Source organism: Macrosteles quadrilineatus, unplaced genomic scaffold (genome assembly GCF_028750875.1).
Source record: "Macrosteles quadrilineatus isolate MER2022 unplaced genomic scaffold, UCM_ALF_1.0 Scaffold_5__1_contigs__length_97177068, whole genome shotgun sequence".
Taxonomy (NCBI): Eukaryota; Metazoa; Arthropoda; class Insecta; order Hemiptera; family Cicadellidae; genus Macrosteles; species Macrosteles quadrilineatus.
Genome location: NW_026542598.1, coordinates 23,887,742 through 23,905,490, shown reverse-complemented (window position 1 = coordinate 23,905,490; position 17,749 = coordinate 23,887,742). Strand labels below are relative to the sequence as shown.

General features: G+C 36.5%; 1 protein-coding gene across 1 annotated transcript; it reads right to left on the bottom strand.

The window, feature by feature from the left end:
* Window positions 1-357: 357 nt before the first annotated feature.
* LOC128994709 (cyclin-dependent kinase 9-like) lies at window positions 358-16,219 on the bottom strand. Its single transcript, XM_054419440.1, has 8 exons — window positions 15,911-16,219; window positions 11,666-11,750; window positions 10,777-10,867; window positions 9,629-9,795; window positions 7,734-7,852; window positions 7,100-7,222; window positions 3,440-3,587; window positions 358-1,779 (listed from the first exon to the last, which is right to left on the bottom strand). The coding sequence occupies exons 1-8, from the start codon at window positions 16,081-16,083 to the stop codon at window positions 1,462-1,464; spliced, it is 1,224 nt and encodes a 407-aa protein (XP_054275415.1). The 5' UTR covers window positions 16,084-16,219; the 3' UTR covers window positions 358-1,461.
* Window positions 16,220-17,749: the final 1,530 nt, after the last annotated feature.

Genomic DNA, 17,749 nt, shown 5'->3' with positions numbered 1-17,749 from the left:
TTGTACGTTACACGTTACGCAAGAGCGTGTTTATATCACTTGGTAAATTGACTCGCTTCCGCTCGTTGCACAACATTCCCCTGCGTGATGTAAAAACGCTCTTACTACACTTGTAAGGTAAATAGCTATTAATGTTGGTTGTTTATAAAAAATAATGTTGTATTGGGTTTTAACATTATCAGTCCTATCATACTTAAGATTTTATTATTACCTATATTTTTTGTAACCTTCACCTTAGTAACCAGCTAAGTAAAAAAGTTTCGGTTTTGAGATTCAAGATTCGGGATTAGAAATTTCTGGTTTTGACCATCACTAATTAGAAGAATTACAAACGTTTATTTTTTTTTTTTAAAGTTGAAGATTCTGTTCAAATGTTCTTTTAAAAAGGACTGGTATATCAGTGCTGTAATTTAATTATTTTTTTGGTGTTTTACATATCCTGTATATTTTATGCTGGTAGTGTAGCAAAAGTATTGTATGTGACTCATTCAAGAAGATGTTAATAGTACTCGCATGAAATGCCGTGCTCGGTATGCCTTGAATTATCATGCACGAACTATTAACACCTACTTCTGGCCTTGTGGCATATTACAAATAGATATATTTTGAAGTCTGGTGTCAAAAATCAACTAAAATAGTTAGCTAGGTGGACATCTTGAAATTTAAATGATAAAATTTACTACAAAATAATAAAAAGTATTTTTCTACAAAATATGTTATCAGCTATATCTGAATTGTATACCATTGTTGTATAGTACTCTTATAGATACTTTAATCTGTTTATTGGTTTTCTAGTAAGAACTAAAATAAAAGAAATACAAATATTAAGCAATAATTATTAAGGAGAAAGGAAGGAAATACAAGTGAGTTACTTGTTTATCCTTCCTTTCTCCTCAATAATTATTCCAAAGCCAACATGGCTTTTTTCCCCTTTAAACAATATTAAACAATACAATTTAATAAAATCAATCAAATTTTTCTAGTAATCTCGCTAGGAGTATTATTAATTTTACTTCCTTTATGGTAGTTGTAATTATAAAAGACTTAGATTAGATCCTTATTTTAGTAGGCCTACTATTTATATTAAATAGCCTAATTTGTATAAACTAATTTATGTTTAAAATCTGTGTCTTTTGAGAACCATAATATATCTAACTGTACCCCCTTATAGCAATTTAGAAACTATAACTTTCTCATATTTTGAATACCAGTACTTTCACAAAGTATTGTTAAAATGACCAACCAGTTTAGCAACATACTAAACTTTCCACCAAATATTTAACTAGCCATGAATAAAAGAACTTTCACGTTTAATCCATTTATTTCCGGCAAAAAAAAAATGTGACACATAAAATTCTCCTTAAACGCACTAAAACCTCCATACCTTTACATTGCCATAACAAGTACGAGTTTTAAAGCGTTATTTACAGAAAATAATTTGAAACAACAAATTGATATAACTCAAAATACTCTGTCCTGATAGCCACTGTCCATCGATGAAACCGGTTTGCTGACCGTCGTGGAAGGCACGGCGCCGGGTTGGTGGTGGTGAGGTCGCATGTGACCGGGTCGCCGAGGCGGCGCCAGGTACTCAAACATACTCTGTGTGTGCTGCGCTAACATCTTACTGAGGTCGCAAGGCATGGGGTCTGTCCAAAAGAAGTCGTGGTTGAGCGCAGAGTCAGCATCCGCTCGCTTGGCAGGGTCTAGCACTAGCAGTTTGTCAAGCAGATCGCAGGCGTAAGGGTCTTTGACATAGGGTTTTAACCGTTCTTTCACCTGAAATGTTAATATTTATGTGACAGGATTTGAGTTCTTTAACAAATAACTAAATTTATAAAGTATTTGAACATGACGGAGACTATAACGGTCAACAGTCTTCCGGGATTTAAGACAGTTACAGTTAGGTTATCTATTATATTGCAGAAGTGATGGTGTTGGTGTGTTTTTACTACAAATGCAAAAACTAACAGATTCGACTTAAATTTGTTAATGTTTCATTTATAATTATGAAATTTTTACTTAATAAGGTCATGCTTTTATCATACCAAGGTTTTGCATTCTTTTCTTTTTGGCTTACTGTGAAATGTATCTTATGAGCTTTAAGTAAAGAAGCCTGACTAAAATCAAAGATTTTAAATAAAACATGGGCCTACCTATTTTATATTAAAAACAATTGATTATATTGCCCCCATAGTATTAAATAAAACTCCTTCATCTGTATTGGCTTTTAATTTACTGTAGATAGTATTCAAAATTAACTTTTAAGTAAACATATTTTGTTAAATTGGATCATATAATTGGTTGTATTGTTAGATCCTACAGGGACTAAGAAAAAAGCAATTTTAATTAACGTCTCAACTAACTTCCGAACTACAGTATACCTCAATTTTTTGAATTTAATTGGGACTGTACCACAGTTTTGGGTAAAAAAATCGGTTGGTGTGAGTTTTACTAAAATATGAAATATTTTATAGAAAATAAAATAATTAATCGAGCCAAGCTTTTACTATTGCCATTGCAGATTGCTTCTCCAAAGATTTAAGATTAGCACTTTTGCCACGGTTGCGCAGGACAATGATGATGTATCAGTGACCACAGGAGACGAAGATGATGTCCACAAGACCTTGGGATATTCAGGATTTGTAGTGATCATAGCTTCTACGTCCTTTCGTAACGCTTCTTTTTATTATAGTTTTAGGTTAAAGAAAATCTTTCTGTAAGCAATTTGAATAGTTGGAGTTTGGAGAGAAAGTTAGAGTTCTTTTGTACTAGATAAAAAAAAGAAATGTCAAAGTTGCATTCAAATAAAATTGGAATGTTATTTTCTGTTGTTTGCTTTCATACTGCTAAAAGGTGAATTTTCCTAGCTGCTGAATTTGGTTGCAGAATCATGAATGTTATGCGAGTGTTCTAGTGCCATTCTTCAGTTACCTGCAAATTTGGGTACTAGGACAATGCTCGTACCTAATCCTTGGGTGAAGAGTTTGTGCTGAAAAACGCTGCCACATTGGGCAGCTAGAATGACCTGCCTTTACATAAAAAAAAGCTTAGACAATTCTGAAAGATTAAATCTCTCTTATCTTTATAGATTTAATCCGAGAGGTGCTGTTGCAGTTGTATCATTTTCAAAAGGGTCAATTTTGAGCGTTGTGTGAAAACTTTCATTCAAATTTTGAAAACAGTGGCAATATTAAGTTGAAAATTGGTATTCTTCTTAGCGAATATAAGATGTACCAGCATAATGAATTTCTTTGGTAACTGAGTAGGTTAAGACAAAAATTATTAGGTACTGTGATAATTTGAGATGGTATAACCCCACAGTATGTACACCAAAATACTCTGTATAACCAATAATTTGGATACCGAGATGGTCAGGTAAAATGACTACGGATTTGACAAGGAGTTATTCAGTAAAGTGTTGATGAGACAAAGTTACCTTGCGTTTCTGGCCGCGGGGAAGCTCCATCTTGTTGTACAAGTCTAGAGCCTCGACACCAGGCCACACGTCGGGAGTTATTGAGCCACAAAGCTGGGAGATCAGGGTCAGCTGTTGTTGCTCAGTGTTACCTTGCATTATGGGACTCCTGCGTCACAAAAATATATTTCATTAGTTTAACATCGTTGGCATTAAGCATTTAAGAACTTTTAATACTTATGCAGGAAAGCAATCCAAACCCCTAAAAATTCTGTGGATTTACTTGCATTATCTGTCCCTCTCGCACTGAAGTCCATGAATCGTACCACTAGGCGAACAAGATAACCTCTCACAATCATTCCAAGAATAATCTATTTTGTACGGTTGGTGTTCTTTAATTGAAAAATAAATAAATAAAACTTTAACTTTATGGGAGGATTTAACAGCATACACAAAATATATTCAATTAAGGGACTTGGAGCAAAGTTGAGAGTTAAAAATACAATATTGTTGTGCCATTGACAGAGATTGTACAATGAAGTCGCAAATAAACACAATTGTGTAGACAAATATTTCCTCATACCATCTCTGTACTTAGAGGCAATATGATAATATTGAGCAGCACTATCTGTAGAAGAGGAGATATGTATGAGGACAGTACATTCCGTTTAATACAAACTAATTGGAACCGAACCCTGTTTGAATTAGCTGATTGTTCGGATTAGCCAAAATAATCAAGAATGAAGCAATTTGACAGTGTATTTGACCGTAGTGTTGTAATATTCGAACAAGCAATACACAAAAAACCGTATTAATAGTCCATTTACTCTAGAAAATAAAAAATTAAAATTAGTGGTGGGCGGATCCAAGAAAATGTCGGTACCGGATACGGATCTTGTAAAATTTGGATCCGGATCCGAAGATCCGGATCCAGATACCCACTGGCACAAGGGCGGGTTAAAAAAACGCAATTAACAAAATGCCAATTTAAATCATGCTGTTTAAAATTAAATTGGTAATGTTTAAAGGTTAATATAATTTATTGACGTCGGCAATATACAGTACTGTGACATTGCCTAACCATGGAGATTGTTGACGTCGGCAATATACAGCAAACTGTGACATTGGCTAACCATAGAGATTGTTGACTTCGGCAATATACAGTACTGTGACATTGGCTAACAATAGAGATTGTTGACGTCGGCAATATACAGCACTGTGACATTGCTTGACCATAGAGATTGTTGACGTCGGCAATATACAGTACTGTGACATTGCCTTACCATAGAGATTGTTGACGTCGGCAATATACAGTACTGTGACATTGCCTAACCATGGAGGTTATTGACGTCGTAATATACAGTACTGGGACATTGACTACCCATAGAGATTGTTGACGTCGGCAATAGACAGTACTGTGAAATTGCCTAACCATAGAGGTTATTGACGTCGTAATTTACAGTACTGTGACATTGATTAACCATAGAGATTATTGGCGTCGTAATAAACAGTACTGTGATATTGACTACCCATAGAGATTGTTGACGTCGGCAATATACAGTACTGTGATATTGACTTTTAGTACACAGACACAGATAGTCTTCTTGTACACAGTCAAAGATAGTCTTGTACATAAAGACAACTTTGTGTTAGTAAAAAAAATCGGGATAAAATCGTTTTTTGTACATAGATACAGACAGTTTTGTGTTAGTAAACAAATCTGCAAAAAATCTGTCTCGTACATGGATACAGACAGCTTTTTGTTAGTAAAAAAATTGGGAAAAATCGGATCCATCAAAACCGGATCCAGCCCAAAATCCGGAATTTTTTGGATCTGATCCGGTACCGGTTCTAGCTCGGATCCGGCGGATACGGTAGTCCGATATCCGGATCCGACCATCACTAATATAAATTAAATAAGCACATTAGCTAATTACACTCAACTTTGCATGGACTTGCGAGCGATATGAATGGGTGGGCGGACAAGTATAATGTGACGATAATGAGCACGGACTGTACGTCTGCACGCACTGCTTACCGGGACTCTACGGTATGTCTGCCCCCCGGTGGAAAAAGCACCACGGTATTCGGCAGCTATCTCCGATGAACAACTTTCTTCAGATCAGGCTGCGGCGCAGGAATACATTGCTTTATTTGATAATTTAAGAAAGGCGTGCTCCTGGGTTTAAAATGGCTAAGGACCAAGTAACTATAATGGCTTGTTCCAGTGCTGCTGTTAACCATAAGCTTTTTCTCATGATGATAGGCAAAGCTGCTAAGCCTTGAGACTTCAAACATATCAACATGAAGTCATTTCCAGTGTATTATAGGAACCAGAAGATAGGCTGAATGGATGGGAAATTGTTTAAAAATAATGGTTCCATGACCAATTCCTGCCTTCTGTTGAAAGGTTTAGCATAAAAAATGGCATACCCCATGTGCTAGATAATGCACCGTCCCACCCAGACGTTGATGAACTTAGGCTACATGTAGCGAAATAAAGGCTGCCATTTTACCACCAAATGTTACGCCTTTACTGCAGCCAATGGACCAGGTGGTTTGGCAGGCACTTAAGTTAAAGTACCGCAAGCATTTCTTAAAGTCCTTAATTGAAGATGATACAATCCCCTTGGTTCAAAAAATTAAACAAACAAACGTAAAGGATGTTGTGTATTGGGCTGCTGAATCTTGGGAAAATCTTAAAGCTGGAGCGATAAGAAAATCTTGGAAAAGCTAAGGACATCATTAGATTTTGAAGAAAACCCTACCGGGCCCTGACTGACGCTGACATCATAGCAGCTGGGACGCAAGATCATGTTCAGGGCGACCAGGGAGGGCAGTGATGACAAGCCTGGGGGCAGGGGAGGAGAGGGGAGAGTGACACACAATGAGGTAGCTGCAGCGCTTAACCTACTTTTAATATTTTTTATATCAGTGCAAATTTATTGAAAAATAATTTCTTTGGCAAGTTCGGATTAAGCAGACGTTCGGATTAACCGTGCTCGGATTAGCGGGACTCAAGTGTATTAGGAAATCTATGAAACTTTTGATGATGGTTGGTGATATACCGTTAGGTTTCATTTTTTGGACCTATAATCAAAATATGGCGAATACCAACTTCATTTTAATTTTATATCATGTTAACAGCACTACAGAAAAATTAGGAATTAAAAATACAGGAACAGAGAAGATTAATGCTGCATCAAATTTCATACTTCACTTTTCAGCTCTTCTTAAGTAAAATTCCAGTTTCACTTCTTTCGACAATACTGTACCCTCAAATGTATCACTATTGCTGTTATGAGATAAGGACACTACTGAGGCTCAAATATGAATGAAAAATGAGTTAGATGTATTGATGTCTTAGGACGCTTTGTTACTGAATAAGATCAGCTGTTTCTTTGGCCAGCTGGGTCTAGTTTCTACTTTCAAAGAATCAGAAAAACTTAATTTTCAATAGACCAGGCAATCATTTGTATTAGCTCGTCTAAATGTTATTGGGTGTTAATGGTAATTTAGAATACTTACTTTCAAAACATAATGCAGATTTTCTTGTCAGCTTAACAGGTTCCATAGGCATATGTGGACGTGCAAACATACTCCACGAGGTAAAAAGAGGTCCAAATGTCTCAACCTCAACTTTTATCAAATGTTAACATCCTCATCTCAACATTACATTACCTTGTCCACATTTCCGCCATAATACAGCCTGCGCCCCACAGGTCGACTGGCGGACCGTAGTTGCGGTCACCCAGCAGTAACTCTGGTGGTCGGTACCACAGCGTCACCACTCGGTTTGTATACCTACGGTTACGCCAGGTCGTAAAAAACATCCACTACATACAACACTATATGAGCAATCATAATTGCTATGTTAGTATACAGCTTGAGTGAATTCCTGTTTAAGTTAATGTACCTTTGTAGATGAGTCACTAGATAATTTTTAACTTGTTATTAATGCACTATCCAGTTCACTGTCAATAAATCGAAAGTAGGCCAAATGTAAATGTGTAGCTGTACACTTTCATCCACAGATTATTATTGTCTACAAAGCTTGCACTACAAAGTTGTGTGTTTATAAATCTGCGGCATCAGTAACCATGTGGCATGTTTATACTTAGGAGTATTTTTACAGTTTTCTTATCTAGGCCTATAATGAAATATTAATAGTCTTATACAGTTATTCTGAAAACCGTAACATGGCAAGTAGTCCTAAATGTTTTTGAAATAAAAAAAAATTATCCAGGTTAAATTCCAAATACAGAAAATTCTATATAAACTGTTGACTGAGGCCCATTGAAAGATATGCTCTTACCGGTTTGCCTGTCCGTTTTTGGTTGCACTAAACGCTCTTGCCAACCCAAAGTCTGCTAGTTTTAATATTCCAGTTTTGGTTATCAAAACATTAGCTGCTTTCATGTCTCTATGTAGAATCTGAAAAGGGATAAATTAGATTAGTTGAAATTCTGTATTTCTCAATTGAGAATTTTGATCAGTGCAAAGTTTTACATTATACAGTTTAACACATAAGTAGAACTACTGCAATTAATATCTGAGCCGAAATATGGATATTTTTTGGAGGATTGTTTGTTTTATAGGTGAGAATATTTTATCTAAAAACTGTGTGAGCATTTATGGTTAAATTATGCATTAGCCCATAATCATAACTCATTTAACACGTTCGCTGCAGCCTACTGCTATTAGCACAGCACTAGCACTGCATGCGGCCTTCTGCTAAATCAGTAGTGTGCTCACCTGCCAACTATTGCGTCAGTCTGAGCCCAGCACTCGGCCGGGCCTATAGCGTGTAGTGTGTGACTTGCTTTTTGTTGTGGTGTAGGTTGGTAGTAAATTTCCCCATAAAATTCCAGCTAGGCAAGCTTAAAAATCAACTTGTTGTCCCGTCATTCTCCCTCCAATTGACAATACAATCACAATGGGACCGGCTACGTTCCAAGCAGTGCTGCTATCGTGGGTGTTTTAGCTAACTACATTGACTCTCTTCGTAAAGCAGGACATCACCGCAAGTTATTTGCTATTCGTCAGACCAAAATTTGAAAGCCAAACACGGCGATCGGGTTTGTTCGACGCTGCGGGCTGCGCTGCACGGGGGATATGCCTGCCATTTGATGTGCCGCATCAAACGTGTTAAAGCATACTAAACTATAGCTTTTTACCACAAACCTTGGCAGGATCCCCATAATAAGAGTGAAATTCATGATTTATTCACGGTTTTTTACATATTTTGCATTTTTTTTGAGTCGACATTTAGGCCAGGTACAGGCGGAATCGCGACAGCACCAAAAGTTAGGAGCAGCGCAGCATTGTTTCTTTTGTTAATGTGTACAGTCGACAGATTCCAGCTAGATTAGTTTTGATTACTATTTTTGACCAAGTTAAGATACCAGCAGCTAAAACTTTGAGTGATTGAGAACCAAGTCTGAAAATCAAGGCATTCGGGCTGAGCGATGTTCCCGCAATCACAGAAAGCGCCTCCAAAGTTTGCATAGTTTCACTGAAAGTCAAAAAGAATCAAGAATTGATTTTTCTTCAAATCGTAGGTCTAAAAGTTTTGAGTAATTAGAGGATCAGAATCAGCCCATTCCTATTTTTAATGTTGGATCCCAAAATTTACGGCTTATACGTTATTCATGGTGACAAAATTCACGTCAATAACAGTTTTCAGATTTTCACAGTTGAGTGCGTACCCTGCTTTAAGACTCGAGGGTTTCCATTTTCCCTACTGATTTATGGAGAAAACCTCAAACCAGTCTTCCAATAATATCATCTGACTAAAAGTAATAAAGAATAAAGTTTAGCTATCATAATATTTTCAACCCTTTGTTATGGATTCTTCCTAAATGACCTTTCCGGTATCTTAGGCCACTCTAAGTGCCCAGAACCATTCCTGAGCAAAGTATTGGCAGTTACTGGTGAGACTGAGGACAGCTGTTCAATATGACATTATACCTGACACCAAAATGACAGTGGCAATTTTAAGTGGCCCAGCGTAAGTGTGAGTACAACAGGGTATGGACAGTGGTAAGTAGCCTACGGACCACAAAGGGTTAATATTATTGAGTAAGATATTAAACTATAACAGATTATTATTTTGCTTAGCAATACAATACTTAATTAATAAATATTACAATCCTTGACACTATTTGCGACTACATTGTCATCATAAGAAAAATAAAATGGCTCACTTACTTTATTGCTATGAATGTAATATAATCCGTTGAGTAGTTGTTGCATTACTTTTTTGATTTCTCCGAGGCTAAATTTCACATTCACATTGGATAGTAATCCCGCTAGGTCGTGTTCACAAAAGTCAAAAACTAGATAAAACGTTGATCGATATCTATTAAACTGTGTAGCTGAAACAAAAGATATTATTAGTTTTCTTTTTAGTTTGCAATATTGTGTTAACAGAGCTGTAATTGTAATTTACGTAGGTAGCAAATTGGATTCTACACATATGTCAAACAAAACTTAACTGTTGAAACGTTTAAATATAATTACAATATTATTTAATTTTTTCTTACTTAAATGCTACGTAATTAAAAAATTTTATATTATGAATCCAAACGGAATTTCAGAGACAATTGAATATTTTCTATTCCTAGTGTCTACACCAATGGCGTTTTTGAAAAAGGTATAATTTAAATTTATGGCTTGGATGTAATTAAATTTATTGCTTTTAAATGTAATTTAAATGCAATCAGTCCAAATTTATAAAATGTTTTGTGGATGAGCCGGGAATTGCCCCTCATGGAATACCAAAGTCTGAGACACTAAACACAAGGCCCTACACTAGGGATGGACAAGTCTTGAAATTTCAGTAAATTTTTGGTAAATTTTAACTCTTGTCCTACGAGAACCTACGGTTGATCTACTAGTTCTACTAGTTTGTGAACTCCTGTTAACTGGATTTAGGTTACCGAAATGGTTTCATAAAATAATACAGGGCTGTAAATTGCTTTAGTAGCTTCAGTTGTTTAGGTTAAAATATTTTCTAACCCATTGTAACTTTTTAGTAGCTGAAATAAAAATAAACACCCAATCTAATATATAGAAATTATCTTAATTTCATTTTTACTCCACACCGTGGTAATACATTGGCTATTTTTAGCATATGAAATTAAATGAAAAATTATTATTTTTTTGGACAGGCAAAAGTTAGGGCCACACGGCCCTTTCCAATTAACCTGTAACCTGTAATATAATATGATGGGTTAATAAAAAAAATTGTTAAACGAGACGGCTTTCCCCCCTTTATTTCTGTTAATCAGGGTTCAACTGTGTTTAGTAAATATTTAAAATAGATATTTGACTATTGTTTGTACCCTATAACTTACCTTTAGTTCTACAAATTTCTATTAAATTTACTACATTTTCGTGTTTTAGAAGCTGCAATATCCTGATTTCTCGGAGTGCAGTGATCGGGAACTAAAACATAAAGTAAAGAAATTATTTCTAAACAGTGTTAATTTCTTTAAATTTCTACTAAAATTATCCACCACATCCTAATAAACACAAGATTTTAGATGAGGTATAAACAGTACTGTACTGAATTAATTCAAAATCAAGATTAATAATGATTTTGCTGCTAGGCATACAGTGGTTGTGACAGACAGCAACCTCATGTAGGCCTATTCATTTCATGTAGGTACAATTTTTCAGATCTTACAATAGTGATAAAATAGTATTTAGGCCTAACTAAGTTATAGACCCTGCAACAATTTTAGATGCAAAGAAAGGAAACAAGCAACGTTTAAAACCTTAATTAATTATGGGTATCAAATAAATACAAGCTATTAAGCTACACTGCAAAATTTAAAAAAGTACACTTAATGGCTATTTCCAGAAATCTTATAAATCTATTATCAGGGCCGGTCTAAGGGGTGTGGGACAAATGCAGCTGCACACTCAAGCCTTTTGAAGGCCGGTCACCAATGGCCAGTTTGCTACTTTTTGTTAAAATAACCTTCCTCTCTATATCCCTGAGAGATGATTTTATCGTTGCATAGCACTCGAAGGATTAAATTAGATTTTAAAAATGGCTTTGGCTTACTTGTTTACGAGACGTTCATTTTGAAGATAACATACCATATTTAGGCTAACTTACATAAACTTGATGGAAATTTACCCGCTGAATGAAATTGTTCACGATTTGTTTTTGCAAAACAAACAAGAGCTCCAAATGGGACCAACAAGTTTTACAATCTACAGAATGGGTCTACCTACACCTTCTTTTTCATTGTCCATCAACACTTTCTTCATTGCTACAACCTTCTTCGGATTCTTCTTCTCTTTGGCTTTGAAAACCTCCCTGGAAAAAACATTGTTTTTGTAGGCTGGGTACTAAAGTTTAAGTTTCTTACATTTTGTTAATGAGCCAAGGTAGGCTTAAAATTAATGTAGGCTACTTACCTTTTAAAATTAGTTTTTGGTTGATCTATATTTAAAACTTAGGCCTATAATTTATTTAAAGTCGGCAAGCAGTCGGCAAGCGTTTGTTGTAACCGCTTGCCGACTTTGGAATGACCTCTCCTTAGCCATCAAATACCTTGATAACCGGATTCCCGGTTTGTGGTAGTGCTAAAAAATATGTATTTTGAACATATGGCCATAGTTGGTTTGTCCTAGGGGCTTGTACGCGTGGTTGGTCACTGACAGATGTGCTTTGGTGTGTGTGTGTGTGTATGTGTATTCTATCTGATGGTTAAAATAGATTAGGCCATAGACACCTTTTTATCATTATAATTTTTTACAAGTCTTATGACCTTAATTGTTATGGCGTACATACGTCCAACGCTAGCTAAGGAATTCATTGATAGATCCGTAAGTAATAACTTAGGTCTAAGTTAACGCTTGTAAATTATATTTAGGATACTTAAAATTTTTTAAATAAATTGTTAAAAAGGCTAGTGAAATAATAAAATATCATAATAGCCTAAAAACAATAATCATGACTTCTTTATTACCAAAATACAAAACAGAGGCCTAAGTTAAGTTTAACTTCAATCATAATATGTAGGCCTAATACAAATAAAAATAACTTATTGATTCGGAACATTCAATATAAACGTAATTTAGTTTTGAATAAACAAAACAACACAACACATTTCTAATCCACAAAATATACTCCATTAACTTAATGACTGCGCAAAACAAAACAAAGTAACATGACTAAGCTGGTCAGTTTAGTTTAAACAACAGATGTTAGGAGATCAGTGATGCCAACCCACCAATCAGAAATTTAACACGAAAAATAAACATACTGTAGGCCTATATACGGCCAAAGCTTGGGAAGGGTTTTCGTGTAACTACACACGAGTTTGTAAGCTTAAGGCTACCTACTTATCTAACATGCTCCTTGATAAACCTATCTTTGAAGAGCCAAGTGAATCCTACAATGCACAATAGACTTATAACTTAAAGCTTAAGTCTCTATGAGCACAAAACAAAAAAAAATAAAAAATTGTGTACGGCAAAATTAGGCCTAAGTTAACTTAGCCTACTCATCATAGGTTAGTAGGTAAGTGATTTAATGTAAACAAACGGGATAGAAGCTAACCTAACACAACTAAAACTATATTTAAATAAACTCAGGCCTAATAATTGAGCGGAGCGAGCGAAGCTCTTATACGTCGACTTTTATGCATTTCGTAATATGCAAACTCCTCCTAGACGGCTGAATCAATCGTTTTCAAATTTTGCATGGTGATAAAGACCATATCGGTGAGTGCCAACATCTATATGGCGTTAAAAAAGTCTCTCAGGAATCCGCCCCACTGGGTCTCAAAGTTTCAATGTAATCCTTATGGAAGCAGTATTTGACACATAAACAAAGACATATGATCAGCTGTTGACTTTTGAATGCAGTAGATAAATAAATAGCTGTTAGCATTATTCCACAGATATTAGAACATAAACGGTGGTATGGATCATAAATATAATCAAATGACGACACGAGCTTGATGTCCGTGACGTAGGAAGTGGTGAAGGAAGTAGTAAAGGTGAGCAGTCTGGAGTGTGGAAACTGTTTAAGACGATGAGATTTAGGTAGGTATCTGCATTCCTAAAATTCTATGGGAAGGGAGGAAACAGGTCCGCGACGTAGGAAGTGGTGAAGGAAGTAGTCAAGGCGAGCTGTCCGGAGTGTGGGAACTGTTTATGACAATTAGATTAAGGTATCTGCATCCTAAAATGCTATTGGAAGGGAAGGAAACAGCTCCGCGACGTAGGAAGTGGTGAAGGAAGTAGTAAAGGCGAGCTGTTCGGGGTATGGGATCTGTTTATGACCATTAGATTAAAGGTTTTGCAATCCGAAAATGCTATGGGAAGGGAGGAAAACAGGTCCGCGACGTAGGAAGTGGTAAAGGAAATAGTCAATGCGAGCTGTCTGGAGTGTGGAAACTGTTTATGACCATTAGATTATGGTATCTACAATCCTAAAATGCTATGGGATGGGAGGAAAACAGGTCCGCGATGTACGAAGTGGTGAAGGAAGTAGTCAAGGCGAGCTGTCCGGAGTGTTGGAACTGTTTATGACAATTAGATTAAGGTATCTGCAATCCTAAAATGCTATTGGAAGGGAAGGAAACAGGTCCGCGACGTAGGAAGTGGTGAAGGAAGTAGTAAAGGTGAGCTGTTCGGGGTATGGGATCTGTTTATGACCATTAGATTAAGGTATTTGCAATCCTAAAATGCTATGGGAAGGGAGGAAAACAGGTCCGCGATGTACGAAGTGGTGAAGGAAGTAGTCAAGGCGAGCTGTCCGGAGTGTGGGATCTGTTTATGACCAATAGATTAAGGTATTTGCATTCTAATAATGCTAAGGGAAGGAAGGTAAACAGGTCCGTGACGTAGGAAGTGATGAATTAAGCAGTAAAGGCGAGTTTTTCGGAGTGTGGGAACTGTTTATGACGATTAGATTAAGGTATCTTATTGGTATTTACAATCTTAAAATTCTATGGGAAGAGAGGGAAACAGGTCTGCGACGTAAGAAGAGGTGAAGGAAGTAGTAAGGTGAGGTGTTTGGGAACTGGAAACCGTTTGTAGCAGTTAGATTAATGTATCTGCAATGCTGATATGCTATGAGAAGGGATGGAAGCAAGGCCACGACATAGAAAATGGTGAAAGAAGTAGTAAAGGCTAGCAGAGCGGAATGTGGGCAATGTTTGTGGCAATTAGATTAACGTATCTAAAATACTAAAATGCTATGGAAAGTAATGAAAACAGGTCCACGATGTAGGAAGTGGCTTAGGAAGTAGTAAAGTATGAACATATTGTGAGAACCGTCTGTGGCAGTTAGATTAATGTATCTTCAATCCTAAAATGCTATGAGAAGGGAAGGAAACAGGCCCCACGACGTAGGAAGTAGTGAAGGAAGTAGTAAAAGCTGGCAGTGCAGAGTGAGGGAACCGTTTGGGCAGTTAGATAAATGTATCTAATACTTAAATGCTATGAGAAGGGATGGAAACAGGTCCACGACGTAGGGGATGGTGAAGGAAGTAGTAAAGGCGGGCAGTGTTGAGTGTGGGAATGGATTAATGTATCTGCAATGCTAAAATGCTATGGGAAGAGACTGTAGACTTTAGGTTAAAATGATTATGAAGCACGAATCGTTACATATTTCGATGGGTATTCAATAGTTTACAATAGAAATTTACAACTGAGTTTACAACAGCTGAGTTTTACTCCATAGAGGCTAAAAACGAATTTTATTCCCTAAAGAGTAAAAATGCTACTTTAGACCCGCAAAGTATGCACCAATGACGACTGTTTTTACTGCAGTATGATAAAAACAATATAATATGAACCCTTGATGACTCCGCTCAATTTTGTGGATGCCTCTGCGAACGCCACCTAGTTAAATTAGGCATAACGTACTAGACCTAAGTTAAATTACATAACTTAGGCCTACCTATGTGTAGACCTATTATAATTTTCTATAAGTTACTCAGACCACCCTTATTGATAACTTTGTAAGTTTTTGTACGTAGTCTATTTATGGCTTTTAACCTTAAGCCTATGTTAATTGAGAGCAATTAATATAGGCCTAGACCAAATTGATAAAATTGTAGGGTAGAATGACACCAAATTTCTTATACTCCAGATAGGGCCAAAGTTAACAAGTAAACACTAACTTACAAAACAATTATTTAATTAATAGGCCAAATAAAGGCCAAATAAGGATAACAGCATGTAAAACTTAGAATCCGACTCCCATAGGTCTATTCAAAAGATACAGCAATGTACAAGGCCAAAATGATGCAAGTTCAAAGCTCAACCGATTAGCCTATATGTACAGTTGTAAGACTATTGGACACCTTTAGACTTACTAAGTTGATGATTGTATAAATCCTTTTTTACCGTGAAAAATGGCATAGGCCTATCTTTCCATTCATTGCATCATAAGAAGGTAGGCCTAATGTAGAATAAGGTTGTAATCCATCAGTTAGAAATAGGATAAAAAATGCTCACCCAAATGTGCCTTGACCAATTTTTGCAATCTTCTCATACTTTGTAGCTTCATCACAGTACGGAAAGTCGAATTCTTCTATATATTTCTCTTTTTCTTTGGTATTCATAATCGTAGATGTGGTCACTGATGAAGAACTATCGCCACCACGGCTAGTGCTCGGTCCGCCTATCATTCCAGTATTACTTACTTAGTAGATTTGTCAAAGAATATCCGAAACTCCTCAGAAATTCACACACTGACATTGTTTTAAGTTTAATGTTGAGAAAACTTACAATGCAATTTCTACAATAAATACAACTCACGGACAATATGAGGTTAATCCTGCCTGCAAGTCTGGCTGAGCTGAAGCCAGGCAGAGCAGAGACAGAGCGAGAAGAAGATTAATTTCTCCTCTAACTATATAGAGTAGCAAAGCAAATTAATTGATGTAAACACAGACAGGCATGGATTATGAAACACGGTATCGAAAGACGCTCCCTTGAATTATTACAATAAATAAATAATACGGTCATTTAACTCGCCAGTGCATTGGCTTCGCTTCATCGGAAAACATAAATACCCCTACCACAGCAAACCTGCAGATTAAGTGTATTTCCATTTGCCTGATTGGATTTTCAATTAGTTAGATCTATTTAAACAACATTGGGTTTAACAAGACTGCCTAGGTTTGCTGTTACTGGGAGGGTAATAAAGTGTATTTTGGTATTATATTAATATTTCGTATTTATTTATTCTCCATTATTATTATTATTAAATTTATTCTCCATAAATACTGTTGTAACATGGGAATTTTAAATTTAATTTTTTTTTAATTTCTCCGTAACAAATAACTGTAAAAAAACACTTCAGTATACTAAATTATTTGTTTTTTAAGCTCTGCTCTCAGGCTTGAAGAAAAATTAAAATTGTTATGTTTGGTAGTCAAAAATGAGAAAACCGAATGTTTACCTCATAAAACCACCATAAACTCCCATTTCGATGGCCGATCATCAAAGCTGTTTATAATTCTGACAAATGCTTCTCTGATTATGTTGCCCATATAAGCTCTTCTGTGCCTAGTAACCCAAAAATCTTCTGGGCCTTTGTAAACAAAATGAAGCGTGATAGAGACTCGGAATGCAGTTATACATTCAATGGACAGCATACGTCTGATCCAGCTGAAACATGTAATCTATTCGCAAACTATTTTTCTTCTGTATGATAGACAACCTGCATCAGCCACGACCATCTTTTGGCAAAATTAAAAGGGTATGGCATAGTCGGAAGCCTGTTGCGATGGTTTGAATCATATCTTAAAGACCGCACCTTTAGCTGTCAAGTTTGCAGGAGCCAAGTCAATCCCTTTCCCTGCGGTTTCAGGAGTCCTCCAGGGTTCTCATCTGGGTCCATTTCTTTTCAATATATTTGTTAACGATGTTGTGGATAGTATCGACTCTCAGTGCTTGCTGTTTGCTGACGATATCAAGGGTTTCAAGTGTATAAAATCTCAGGCAGACTGTTCCACCCTTCAACAATGTTTGCACTCAATCGACAACTGGTGCCTGGATAACAGCATGGATATCAATGTTTCAAAGTCTGCAGTGGTATATTATCACCGTACCGAGCAACGTATTGACTTCTTCTACACGCCTAGTGGGTCTTCGTCTTGGATACCGCTACGCAGATGTTCCAGTGTGCGCATTGGCAGCTGTCTTGGATCTTCGTACGCTGGTGTATAGAAGGAAAGTATTCGATCTGATGTTCCTACATAGACTGGTCAACGGAGATATACTATGTCCGGAGTTGCTTGAGCGGATTAGCTTCCACGTCCCAGGAGGGGGTACCAGATCGAGGGAGCT

Excerpts from the sequence above, each read along its gene's own strand:
- LOC128994709 (XM_054419440.1), bottom strand. The coding sequence starts at position 16,083 with ATGATAGGCGGACCGAGCACTAGCCGTGGTGGCGATAGTTCTTCATCA. Across the intron at positions 11,751-15,910 it reads ATTGGTCAAGGCACATTTGG|GGAGGTTTTCAAAGCCAAAG; the intron begins GTGAGCATTTTT and ends TGTTTTTTCCAG. Across the intron at positions 3,588-7,099 it reads ATGGCGGAAATGTGGACAAG|GAGTCCCATAATGCAAGGTA; the intron begins GTAATGTAATGT and ends TTTGTGACGCAG.